Here is a 14536-nt window from a genome sequence, read left to right as displayed (position 1 = left end):
TGCATCTCAGAAAATGGCTTACCTTCCCTCATGGGGATCTCTGTCAGCCTTCTAGCATTACCAGGTCTTGTTAGAAATAAATGACTGAGCATACCTTAAGCAGTTAAGCCTGCAAACTGTTCCCCCCAACTGAAGTTCTCAGGTACTCAACAGTCCTGTGTGGGAACAGCAATGGATTTTAGTTACAACATGCTAAAATCTTTTTCCTCTCAGCAGAAATCTTCATCACTTTCTGCCTCAGAGTAAATAGTACAAACCGGCACTATTTTAAAATAAACTCTTGATTGAAGAAATAAAACTACAAATCTAACACCACAAACTCTTTACCCTCCCGTGGAGATGCTACTTGTTAGAGCGGCAAAGAGAATGACTGGGGGCGGAGCCTGAGGGGAGCTATATGGACAGCTTTGCTGTGTGCTCTCTTTGCCACTTCCTGTAGGGATTGAGAATATCCCACAAGTAAGGATGAATCTGTGGACTGAATACACCAAGTAAGAGAAAATATGTTTCTTAGATCTTACCCTTTTTTTTTATTATTAGTCGCGGACTTCACAGCTTAGTTATTAGTTGCCAAGAGTAAAGGATCATGGACTCTCACCACCTGTATGAAAGAAAGCATAATTTATGCTTAACTGATAAATAAAGGTCTGGACCGAAAGCATATATTGTAAATTTTTGAAATTATCTTTCAAACCTAGGGGTCTTGGACAGACCTGAAACAGGCCTCCTGAAAAAGAGTCAGTCTCCCCTACCAGAACAGAATGCATTTTGGGTGCCGCACCTTCATGCAGATTTAGTGGTGTTGGACTTTTTGGATTCTTTGTTTTTTTGACCACAAAGAACCAGGCTACCTGGCTAACGGAGGTCTCAGTTTTCTGAGAAGAGAACTTCTGTTCTCATGAGGAGCAAAAGGAACTAAACTTATTCTCTCGTCTGTTCTTTCCTTTGGATTTTTTTATCCTGAGGAAGGCTCCTTTCCAACCAGTCCTAATGATAGTGTAAAAGTCAGAAACTAATAAAATCTTCCCCTGGAAGGAAAGTGTCATCAGTCTATGTTTTAGATATGTCTGCTGACCAAGATTTTAACTATAATGATCTCCTTGCTAGGACGGTCATAGACATATTTTTGACATTGGTCTTAATAATGTCCATCACACAAATGCTTGAGACATTTTAAGGGCTTTAATGCAATTTTGAAAATTCTTGGTATAGGAATTATCCTCCACCATTTTGGCTAGGCACACAGGTGAGAGAAACTGCTGGGCTAAATAAAAGTCCTGTTTGGAGAGTTTCCTTAGGAAAGACTCTAATTTGCCATCTATTGTGTCTCTAAAGGAAGTACTATCCACCATAGGGATAGTCATACGTTTGGCGAGTGTGGAAATAGCACCATCAACCTTTGGGTTTATTTCCCACTCTTCCACATTCTGCTTTGGAATAGGGTACATTTTCCTAAATCTTGTGAAAGGAGCAAAAGGTATACAGGCTTTTTCCATTCCTTAGCAATATAGTCAGAGACTAAATCGGGACCTGAAACACCTGTAGAATTTTTGGTGAAGCTTTGAAAACAATATTTAACTGATTAACAGGGTTTTTTTCAGCAGGCTTTTCCTCAGAAATCGTTAATAACTCTTGCAAGAAGTTGCTTATATGCTCCACCTTAATTCTAAAGGCATTGTCATATTCAGGAACAGGCTCCTGTTCATCTGATAACACTTCCCCATCAGAACTAGAAATATTTGCATCCTCAGAGTCAGAGCAGGAATTTGGGTTTGAGGGGAAGGATTTTGCACATTAACCTCATGAGATAGATAAATCCACAGATCTACACTTACACTTACTTGGTTTGGGGATTCCCGCCAAACAATCTGTCACAATCTTGTACATGCTATTTTAAAATTCAGGAGTAAAATCAGTAGAATGCCACTGAGTGACAAGTATTGTGCAAACTTCCCTCTGAGAAGTGGAAGGTTGTGGTTGGTTTGTGTGCAAAATCTGAGGTACACAATTCTCACAGATTTGGTTGACCTGGTATACTGGAACCAATATAATAAACATATATATGTAGCTAGAAGGATATCAGAAACAGACTCCTCTATATAAATTTCAGTCGGGACAGTCATTTTGTTCCATATTTATACTTCAAGTATGCAATGGCACCCAAAATAAGAAGCAGTACAGAGAAAACCTGGTAGAGAGCCCTCTACACTATGTAACACAACCTCAGACACTTATAATATCTCCCAGAGTAATAAGCCTTAAAGCCCCTAAGATATAAAATAGCCCTTAAGTACCCCCCCCCCAGAAGTTCCTGTATGGGTACTTAGCCCCTTCCTGGGACTGGTAGACACTGGAAATAAGTTAAGAATCTGGCCCAAACAGATGTAGTAAGAAATTAGTTGCCTAGGCTCTGGATTGAGAAAGAAAAAAAAACAGGAACACTGAGGGGGCGGAGACACCGCTGAGAGAAAGGCCAGTGTTCTCATAATTAAGTAAAAACACTTTGTTCCATTTCAATAAAAAAATAGTGCACCAAGCATAAAATCCCCCCTAGAGGTGTTAAAACAATAGTCCCCAGCCTAACCGGAACCTTCTCTACAAAACTGCATATTGCACTAAGTTAATGGCGTTTTTTTTTTTTAAAGGGCCAAACACCTAAATACAAAGAGAGTTGCAAGAGGGCTGGAAAGGGTCAGAGACTTCCCTAATATTGTCCCCAATGATGATAGAACCGTTAGGGACCTGATAAGGAGAAAAAATGTGTCATGAGGAAAGGAGGTTAAGTCCCTTGGCTATGCTGTTCCTGTGTCAGAGTACCTACAAATAGCCTCTAGGCTGTGTGTGTGCGCTGTGTAAAGTCACTTACCTTACACAGCACCCCTCCACTGGCTTTGGAAGGCATGTCACTCTATGTCAATGCAACTACAGCTGTATCCAGTAGAGAGCCCATTTAGTGCAGGTATCTAGTACCACAGAGGATTGCAGTATGAAATACCTGTGTCCCTCAGGGATAGAGTCACCATGACACCTGAGGGTAGTTATGGCTGAAGTCCTGTAAGGAACACCCTGTTATGTGCACAGCATTTACCTATGTCCCTGTATCATTCAGCTCTTGTGAAGAGTCTTTTTTCTCTTCTTTGTAAATGATACTTCCCAGGGACTCTAAATCTCACATAGGACTGAGCTCCTAATTTGTAATCCATAAGCAAGTAGCTGGAACAACCTCTATTCTAGACCAACTCCTATGAGGCCAAGAACAAAAGTAAGAGAGAGATGGGAGGGTTTTAAAGCTCTTGTATAGGTTCTTGACCTCTTCCTAGTGGCGGGCCCGGAGGCAGAACTTTTTTTCCACTTTCTGCAATATTTATTTTTATTGAAACATTTTCTGCAAGTCACTCTGAAATTAAATTAATTTTTAAATAAAGCAGTTACACTAATCAATTTTAATGCATTGATTATCTGGGATATAAAGCAATTTTTAAAGTTTTAGAATATATTGCAGCAGCTGAAAATTTTAGATGCAGAGAAAAAAAAGAAATTGTTAATTTTTTCAAATATCTAATAAATTTGTTTCTGTTGCCTTTGGGACTATAATCACAATTACAAAGTAAAAATATAGTTATATGTGCATTGCTCATAAGAACAATATTCAGGATTCCCATATGTTATGGAGGACTGTGGACCATTTTCATTTCACGAAAGAAAGTTACACTAATATATGAGATAAAATGGGACTGGTATGTCTAGAAACTACATATTTAAATAATCATCATCTGCTCTTCTTCTACTCGAAACTACACAAGCAAAAATGTTTGGAATTCAGTAATGGAACCAGTTTGTGAATCTAAAATATGAACCACAAAAAAACAATGACACACACAAATATTTAGCTTCCAAGTTTTATTTACATGGGAATTGTTTTAGTGGTTTCAAATGAAGGTTAAGTCCCTTCTATTTACATTTTGTATATACAAGTTCATACTTGAAAAGTAAGAAAACTGTACAAGAGTCACAAAATTGGGAATACCTTGAATGACATTAAAGAAATACATAAATTATATGTAACATTTGAGTTTTCAGCTCTGAACTTAAAAGTTTAGGAACAGAAACATGAATTTATAGTTAGTATTATAAAAATGTACATTAAGTATCTGTTCATATAGCTGAACACAATACAAAATACACTGTTTTAAGTTTGCGTCTTTGTCCTACACACAAAAAGGGAGAAACTGACAAAGCCACAACCATTGAACACAATGTAATATCAAAAACCATTTGCTTAACAAGTTAGAAAAAAACTAAACATTTTTAGCAACTTGTAGATTATTTATCAAAAAAGTTAGACGATCACAGAGTTAAAGTGATGGTAAAATAAGCTCCGGAATTTAAACAATATTTTACAGGGACTTTAATTGATCACTTTTAATAAAGATGCAGAATTGCAAAATAAAAAAAACAGCACTATACAAATTTTAGGTTAGCAATAAATAAAATATAAAAATAAACTTTTATATATATGTTGTAGTAACCTATTCCAAATATGAGGATCTTTTTTTACGTATATCCAGACACTAGGTGGCGCTCTCTGATCACTGAGTTTTAATAAAGATGCGATATAACTTACTTTTTAATCTAGCTGTGCCATTGTAATAATCTGTGCTCCGGCAGCCCACTTCAAAACTATTTTTTGTGAACTAACGGTTTGAACTATTCTCAAACCCATGATCTAGATAAGGTACAACACTTTTTTGTAGCTAGAGCACCGATTTGGAGAACAATTTCAAACCGTTGGCTCTCAAGAAAAAAAAAATTCTGAAGTGGGCGGCCGTAGCGCAGGGTATTAGACACAGCTAGATTAAAAAGTAAGTTACAGCGCATCTTGATTAGAAGTGATCAATTAAAGTCCATTTAAAATATTGCTTAGATTTCCGACCTGAGCTTAAATCATGTAAAGTTTGCCATCACTTTAAGATCGCAATTCAGTTTATCATAGTAATAATCTACTATAAAAACTGCATCTGTATATGTTATCTAGGCTGCTGGAACAGTTTTTGACGCAAAACAAACGGAAGAGACCCTTGAAAAAAAGGTGCGACTATAAAACCTGTTTCGATTTCAGTATTGCACAACAAATATTAGTTTTATAGACAGGTTTTCATTTACGCAGACAAACAAAGTAAATATATATATATATATATATATATATATATATATATATATATATATATATTAAAAATACACTTTTGTAATTTAGAGCACTTAAAACATAAAGGACAACAAGTATCAGTTGCTTTGCTAGTGTTATGCAGCAGTCATTGAATACTGTTGAATAACAATCAGGAAGTAACAACATAATCATCTGATGACGGTAATGGAATGCTGTGGCTTCGTTTTTGTTATTTATTTGTACGTTTCAGCTTTTAAACATGCCACAAAAATGTTGGCAAATGATAACAAGCCTAAAACTACAGCTGGTTTTACGCCTAAATGGAACCTCTGCTTAAAAATCTATTACAGAACCAGTTTTTAAGTTCAGTTAACCTGTACACTGTAAAGGGATTTGCTCCCTTGAACTAATTCTGTACGCGCACGATCAGCATTTTTTTTGGTTAGCCCTAAGCTAAACACTGTTAACGGAGCATCTGAGCAATTTGATGCAACGTAAAAAGGACATGTATTAAAGGGATAGGAAAGAGTATAATTAAACTTGCATGATTCAGAAAGAGTATGTTATTTTAAGAAACTTTTACAATCACTATTTTCAAATGTGCTTTGTTCTCTTTGTATCCCTTGTTGAAAATACGCACATCTTACACAAGTGGGAGCTAGCTGATGATTGGTGCCTGCTCACATTATGTCTCTTGTGATTGGCTAACTAGATATGTTCAGCTAGCTGCCAGTAGTGCAATGCGGATCCTTCAGCAAAGGATAACAAGATAATGAAGCAAATTTGATAGTAGAAGTAGATTGGTAAGTTGTTTAAAATTGTATGTTCTATCCAAGTCATGAAAGAACGTTTTGGGGTTTCCTGTCCCTTTAAATTAGAACAGGAATTAATGTTATGATTACTCTGCATTTAAAGGGAATGATGTAATAGTTATTTAAACCGGTGCCTTAATATCATAATGCCCTTTTGCAACTTTTGACACATTTCCCAATATATGTGGATGCATGAATCCTGCAATTAACAAGACCTATCTATTTTAGTTTAGTTTATAACAATGGTAGCTTTGTAATGCCCTCTAGCCTTTTCTAAACACAAAAACCCACTTGGAGAGCAGGCATTAGATTCAGATCCATCAGTACAAGTTATCTTGCTTAAAGAAAGACTGTACTGTAATCTTCTATTCCCCTTACTGTGTGCTCAGTAGCCTGTCTCACAATATGTATGACACTTATCCTTTAGGTTTATTTTCCAACTGAAATATCTGGTTTAACTCAATGGAACAACCGACTAAAATGAACATTTAAATCCCTATATACTGGCTTTGTGTATAGTGCCTAAGAGAAGATAATGAGGTCTGCTCTTCCTGCAGACTAGGCCCATTTTAATAGGCATGTTCTTGAGAACAATGGGTGGTAGTTTCAGTGTGCAAAGGCAACCTAAAATAGCAATTTCTAATACATTAAAAACCCTGCAGCTGGTATAAGAAGTGGGAATATAGTAAGGGGACAAAATATCACAGTACAGTATCCCTTTAACAAAGATTTATTAACAAATAATAAAAGTTAGATTAAACCCAGGTATCCAGATACCACATTCATTTACCAGGAGTTAAGAAATCTATCAATCATCTACAAAAAAAGATGATGACCGCGACTTATGTCTGCTCTTGTAAGCGTAGCAGCTCAAACTACAGAAAGATAGAATAGCACTAACGGTTTGTCGTGTTTCACAGTAACAAGTGCTTAGAACACCCTGTTCACTGTTTCCCTCTAATGACTTTTACCCTTTTAGCAGCTGGGGCTGGACCATGGGCAATTAACGTCAGTTTTTCTCAACAAAGATGTGAACAATCTTCTAGATTTACCCATAACATGTCTGTCTATTTGGTCCTTACAAGCTTAAAGGGACACTGAACCCAATTTATTTCTTTAGTGATTTAGATAGAGCATGCAATTTTAAGCAACTTTCTAATTTACTCCTATTATCAATTTTTCTTCGTTCTCTTGCAATTTTTATTTAAAAAAGAAGGCATCTAAGCTTTTTTGGTTCCAGACCTCTGGACAGCACTTTTTTTATTGGTGGATGAATTTATCCACCAATCAGCAAGGACAACCCAGGTTGTTCACCAAAAATGGTCCGGCATCTAAACATACATTCTTGCATTTCAAATAAAGATACCAAGAGAATGAAGAAAAATTGATAATAGGAGTAAATTAGAAAGTGGCTTAAAATTGCATGCTCTATCTGAATCACAAAAGAAGAAATTTGGGTTCAGTGTCCCTTTAAAACTGTTTACGTGTCTAGATTACAATTGTAACAGTTTGGTTCAGAATGCAGTTTTTCACCACCCTGTATAAGTGTTTGCACTTTTAAACAAAATTAAGAAAAAGTGCATCTGTAGTTTTAAAAACATATTCTTCAAAATGTAGTGTACCAAGTAAAAGTTATGTTACAAATTTTATTGCATTAAATATAATCTAATATTAAATAAGATCCATTATTTGCAAAAAAATGATACATTCAGTGTCCTGTAGAAACTGAATGCAGCCAAGTCTGTTTTTTCTTAATACTGACCAAAAACAAAATTGTTGAATATATTCCACTGGAGGTTTTTTTTTTTTTATTTTAAATTTATGTGCAATTGTTTGGGGTTTCTCAATTCGTACTTGTCCATAGTGGTTTTCTAATCAGAATATATTGACCACGTTGCTTTATTGAAGTGGTTTTACATAGTTGACAAGGAAAAATTCTGAACCTATGTTTTCGAGGCTGGACTATTCTTTTCGCCCTCTTTACAATCCTTCATTAGAGATGTGAAGACCTGTGAATGATATGTAAACATTTTAAAAGCAATTACAAATCAGTTAAAAAAAAAAGACATTAAAACAGATGTTATATATGCATAAAATATATCCCCAATTAAAGGGACATAAGCATATGCTAAATCACTTGAAAGTGATGCAGTATAACTGTAAAGAGCTGGCATGAAAATATCGCCTGAACATCTCTATGTAAAAAGATAATTTTACCTGAAAATTTCTTCAGCTCACCAGAGTAAGTGCTCTGAACAGTTATACTTCAGCTGCTGTCTAGCTGCAAGTTGAAAAAAAAAAATAGCCAATCAGCATCATAAGTGCTTTGAAATCTTGTGAGATTTCATAATAAACTTCCTTTCACTAAAAAGGAAAATAACATGACTGTGCGTGCATATGCCAGATGCACACCCCCTTTACCGTGGTGTGTGAATATTTAGGATATTTTGAGGTAACATATCTTCCTTTTTACATAGAGATGTTCAGGTGATATTTTCTAGTCAGCTTTTTACAGCTTTGCTGCATCACTTTCAAGTGCTTCAACATTTGGGTATCATGTCCCTTTATGCACTTCATTGTGCATGTATGCATGCAAAAATTAAATTTTAATTATAGAGCAATTTCTACATGTCTCATATCCCGAGACAAGACTCACTAGAAATGTATTAGATGGACAGATCTAGACTTCTCTTCCATTGTTGGTGATTATACAGGGACAAAAAGGTCAAGCTAGGCACATGTATTTTTCTAGAGATATGAGCCAAGATAAAGAAATATCTTCATATTTGATTTCATGATATAATTTGCACCATCTTGGCTCATCCTAGTCAATACTCATCTAAAACCAAGACATTGTACTTTAAAAAGAGTCTGCTTTTACTATATGATGAGTGTACAAGTGTAGATGGTGACTGGTAAGTATTCTTTGTGCAAGCAAAGCATATCTACCAAACACCAACCATATTAGAAAGAAGCTGTTGCTTGGTAGTAAGCCTCAACGTACTACCAAACTTGTAAATTTCTTTAGAAATACACTGAACTATCCAACTCAAAACTGTAGTTTTAGCAGCAGTATTTCCTTCTTTTGCACCTGAGGGATCACAAACAGTTTGCTGGAAATCCTATTTGTTCTCTTTATGCATGTTTAAAGGGAGAAGTCATTAGTGCATCCAAAATAAGCAGTAAATCCGTTGGATGCGTGAAAACCCTAGGAAAAACAGGACTTATTCATGGAAGTAACAAAGCTGGCCTTTTGAGAAAAAGGAACCAAGATGTTCTGGGTGCTGGTAAAATCAGACTCCAACTAAAATCTGCAAAAACACTGATTGGACGAATCCTGAAAAACTGTTTAGCAAATAACTTTTGAAGAAAGGCATTTGCTCACTGAGATTCTGGTTATGAGAAGAGACTAAAAGAACTAAGGAATTTGCCTGTTGCATCTGACGTCATCAGATCTACCGCTGGCATTTCCCAATGTTCCGCTAGCTGTAATATTAGTTAATATTTACCAGCGAGACCCCTCCCGCATTAAATTGTAGACAGACTTGACAACTCCCTATATGTATAAGGTGGTCCAGCTAGTTGTAGCCAGAAAAACATAATTTATGTAAGAACTTACCTGATAAATTCATTTCTTTTATATTAGCAAGAGTCCATGAGCTAGTGACGTATGGGATATACATTCCTACCAGGAGGGGCAAAGTTTCCCAAACCTCAAAATGCCTATAAATACACCCCTCACCACACCCACAATTCAGTTTAACGCATAGCCAAGAAGTGGGGTGATAAGAAAAAAGTGCGAAAGCATAAAAAATAAGGAATTGGAATAATTGTGCTTTATACAAAAAAATCATAACCACCACAAAAAAGGGTGGGCCTCTTGGACTCTTGCTAATATGAAAGAAATGAATTTATCAGGTAAGTTCTTACATAAATTATGTTTTCTTTCATGTAATTAGCAAGAGTCCATGAGCTAGTGACGTATGGGATAATGAATACCCAAGATGTGGATCTTCAACACAAGAGTCACTAGAGAGGGAGGGATAAAATAAAGACAGCCAATTCCGCTGAAAATAATCCACACCCAAAATAAAGTTTAAATCTTATAATGGAAAAAACCCCTGAAATTATAAGCAGAAGAATCAAACTGAAACAGCTGCCTGAAGTACTTTTCTACCAAAAACTGCTTCAGAAGAAGAAAACACATCAAAATGGTAGAATTTAGTAAAAGTATGCAAAGAAGACCAAGTTGCTGCTTTGCAAATCTGATCAACCGAAGCTTCATTCCTAAACGCCCAGGAAGTAGAAACTGACCTAGTAGAATGAGCTGTAATCCTTTGAGGCGGAGTTTTACCCGACTTGACATAAACATGATGAATCAAAGACTTTAACCAAGACGCCAAAGAAATGGCAGAGGCCTTCTGACCTTTCCTAGAACCGGAAAAGATAACAAATAGACTAGAAGTCTTTGGAAATTTTTAGTAGCTTCAACATAATATTTCAAAGCTCTAACTACATCCAAAGAATGCAACGATCTTTCCTTAGAATTCTTAGGATTAGGACACAATGAAGGAACCACAAATTTCTCTACTAATGTTGTTAGAATTCATAACCTTAGGAAAAAATTTAAAAGAAGTCGCAACACCGCCTTATCCTGATGAAAAATCAGAAAAGGAGACTCACAAGAAAGAGCAGATAAATCAGAAACTCTTCTAGCAGAAGAGATGGCCAAAAGAAACAAAACTTTCCAAGAAAGTAATTTAATGTCCAGCGAATGCATAGGTTCAAACGGAGGAGCTTGAAGAGCCCCCAGAACCAAATTCAAACTCCAAGGAGGAGAAATTGACTTAATAACAGGTTTTATACGAACTAAAGCTTGTACAAAACAATGAATATCAGGAAGACTAGCAATCTTTCTGTGAAAAAGAACAGAAAGAGCAGAGATTTGTCCTTTCAAGGAACTTGCAGACAAACCTTTATCCAAACCATCCTGAAGAAACTGTAAAATTCTAGGAATTCTAAAAGAATGCCAAGAAAAATGATGAGAAAAACACCAAGAAATGTAAATCTTCCAGACTCGATAATATATCTTCCTAGATACAGATTTACGAGCCTGTAACATAGTATTAATCAGAGAGTCAGAGAAACCTCTATGACTGAGAATCAAGCGTTCAATCTCCATACCTTCAAATTTAAGGATTTGAGATCCTGATGGAAAAAAGGACCTTGTGATAGAAGGTCTGGTCTTAACGGAAGAGTCCACGGTTGGCAAGTGGCCATCCGGACAAGATCCGCATACCAAAACCTGTGAGGCCATGCTGGAGCCACCAGCAGAACAAATGAGCACTCCTTTAGAATCTTGGAAATTACTCTTGGAAGAAGAACTAGAGGCGGAAAGATATAGGCAGGATGATACTTCCAAGGAAGTGACAATGCATCCATTGCCTCCGACCTGAGGATCCCTGGATCTGGACAGATACCTGGGAAGCTTCTTGTTTACATGAGAAGCCATCAGATCTATTTCTGGAAGTCCCCACATTTGAACAATCTGAAGAAATACCTCTGGGTGAAGAGACCATTCGCCCAGATGCAACGTTTGGCGACTGAGATAATCCGCTTCCCAATTGTCTATACCTGGGATATGAACCGCAGAAATTAGACAGGAGCAGGATTCCGCCCATACCAGATTTCGAGATACTTCTTTCATAGCCAGAGGACTGTAAGTCCCCCCTTGATGATTGACATATGCCACAGTTGTGACATTGTCCGTCTGAAAACAAATGAACGACTCTCTCTTTAGAAGAGGCCATGACTGAAGAGCTCTGAAAATTGCACGGAGTTCCAAAATATTGATTGGTAAACTCACCTCCTGAGAGTCCCAAACCCCTTGTGCTGTCAGAGACCCCCAAACAGCACCCCAACCTGTCAGACTTGTATCTGTTGAAATCACAGTCCAGGTTGGAAAAACAAAAGAAGCCCCCTGAACTAAACGACTGTGGTCTGTCCACCACATCAGAGAGTGCCGTACAATCGGTTTTGAAGATATTAATTGAGATATCTTTGTATAATCCCTGCACCACTGGTTCAGCATACAGAGCTGAAGATGTCGCATGTGAAAACGAGCAAAGGGGACCGCGTCCAATGCAGCAGACATAAGACCTAGAATTTCCATGCATAAGGCTACCGAAATGAAAGATTGAGACTGAAGGTTTCGACAAGCTGAAACCAATTTCAGACGTCTCTTGTCCGTCAGAGACAGAGTCAAGGACACTGAATCTATCAGGAAACCTAAAAAGGTTACCCTTGTCTGAGGAATCAACAAACTTTTTGGTAAATTGATCCTCCAACCATGTTCTAGAAGAAACAACACTCATAAAAGACTGGAAAGGTTCTATCTAGTGAAAATGAGCAAAGGGAATTGAATCCAATGCTGTGGCCATAAGACCTAAAACTTCTATGCATATATAGCAACTGAAGGAAATAATAGAGACTAAAGGTACCGACAGACGGAACCCAATAGAATTATCCCTTGTCTGATAGAGACAAAGACAGTGACACAAACTATCTGGAAACCTAAAAAAGGTGACCCTTGTGTGAGGAATCAAGAGCTTTCGAAAAAAAGATCCTCTAACTATGTCCTGAAGGGCAAGTGAATCATATGAGATTCCGCATCCTCAGAAAATAATCTGAATGAAAACAGAAAAATGAAAATATGCATTTATTGTATTTAATGAAAACAAATAATGCTATCAATGACCATAAAAAGGCAAAATAGTTTGAATAAAACTCCAAACCCGGTTCCTAAAAAAAGGAACTGGAAGAAATACCCCAGAAGATTCCAGGTCTGAGCAGCGCTTGAACCCCATGGGTGCCCAGCCATGCTTCAACAGTACCCAAAATATATAGGACAGAAACACACTTAAAGAAAGTGTTAGCCTTACTGGAATAAAATCAAAGAAATTTGGACAAAATAGAACCAAATAAATTTCAAAGAAGTCTTAACCTGCCCTTTACCAGCCAAGCTGGAATACGGCACGTACATCGCAATATTAGGGAGCTGATTTCGAACCCCAATTATAAACATGTTACTTGGGAAAGAACTCTGGTTGTTCTTATTAAGGAACGAATTCCTAACTAGTATAAGCTTAAAGTTTTAGTCTTAGAACTCAATCTTGAAGCCCAGAGTAACAGTTAAGAATTAAGAGACTTGCAAATAGGCGCGAAACTAAGCGCCATCTTTGAAACGGCCCCCTGCTGCAGCATTCTCCACAATCCTCCGCTCCTAATAGACTTTTGAAAACATTGGGGCCCAAGCTCTGTGTCAGTAAGGGCTACCTTCTTGCACTGACTCTGAACAGACTTTACCCCAATCTTACCCCTCACTTAATGGGGGAGAGTGAACTTACTAGGCCTTATACTGACACCCTGAGACGCAGAGAGTGACACAGATCACACAGTTTCACCTCCTTAAAAATACCACCTATACCAAAGACAGTCTATAGATTATCCTTGGGGAAATACTAGCAGCCATGGCACACTGATCAGCCAGTACGCCCCCCCCCCCCCTTCTTTGAAGACCCTCCACGCTACAAACCGCAAAGATACACTGATTCCCACTCAAATTATTGATTCCCTCTATATTATAGGATAACTCCAAGTCCAAGAGCTATTTGCATGCAAAGATACTTTCCCCCATACCAAAAAAAGACAGACAAAATGTCAGGAAGGCAAAAGCAACCTGACAGGCGACAAAAACATCAAGCAGAAAATCAAGACACTGACCAGCTGCGACCAGAGGCCCAAAACCTCACTGTGAAAGACACACACCCAATTGTTGCGCAGCTCTCAGCTCTCTTTTTGCCTAAAATTGAACAACTCCAGACGGGCATGGATACGTTATCCACTGACTTTAAAACATTTTCATCACGCCTAACTACAGTAGAGCAAAAAGTAGAGGAGGGAGAAGAAAGATTCAGAGAGACCTCCTCTTCAATCACCAACCTCCAGAAACAAAACAAGATGCTACAAACTAAATTGGAGGATCTGGAGAACAGATCCAGGAGGAACAATGTCCGCATTGTAGGAGTCCCAGAATCTATCCCATCAAGGGATCTAATAGAATTTGCAGAGACTGTCCTCCCGAACCTACTCAAGCTCCCCGCCGAGAATGTGCCGTGTACAGTTGAAAGAGCACATAGAATCGGGACCCCAGTGCAAGGAGATGTTCAAGACAGACCCCCCAAGACAGATCATGATACAGTATTTAAACTTTAAAGATAAAATGCTTCTGATCAGAGCTTACAGGCAGATGCCCTCTGTCACCTACGAGGGGAGAAAAATACACATTTTCCAGGACTATTCAGCAGACGTAGCAAAAACGTAGAAGGGAGTTCTCTCCATACTGCAGGGAACTAATTGCTCAAGGGGAATCTGTGGCACTCCTTTACCCAGCTAAGCTGAGACTGCAAACGACACAAGGCCCGAGGTTGTTTGAAACTCCCAAACATCTGCAAGCTTTTCTGGATCAAACCAGGAGATCCCCAGGGCGCATGCAAAG

The 14536-nt window shown here is 37.7% G+C and overlaps 1 protein-coding gene across 1 annotated transcript in view; it reads right to left on the bottom strand.

Annotated features, from left to right (window-relative positions):
- Positions 1–3885: 3885 nt before the first annotated feature.
- The window catches only part of LOC128640089 (TBC1 domain family member 12), a 483074-nt gene continuing 472423 nt past the window's right edge, over positions 3886–14536 (bottom strand). Inside the window, exon 14 of the mRNA XM_053692423.1 lies at positions 3886–7988. Within this exon, the coding sequence (XP_053548398.1) occupies positions 7923–7988 (66 nt within the window). The 3' untranslated portion in view covers positions 3886–7922. The remainder of the gene's footprint in view (positions 7989–14536) is intronic.

Source organism: Bombina bombina, chromosome 9, assembly GCF_027579735.1.
Source record: "Bombina bombina isolate aBomBom1 chromosome 9, aBomBom1.pri, whole genome shotgun sequence".
Lineage (NCBI taxonomy): Eukaryota > Metazoa > Chordata > Amphibia > Anura > Bombinatoridae > Bombina > Bombina bombina.
The sequence above is the reverse complement of the archived record's forward strand: the minus strand, read 5'-3'. Positions and strand labels throughout refer to the sequence as shown.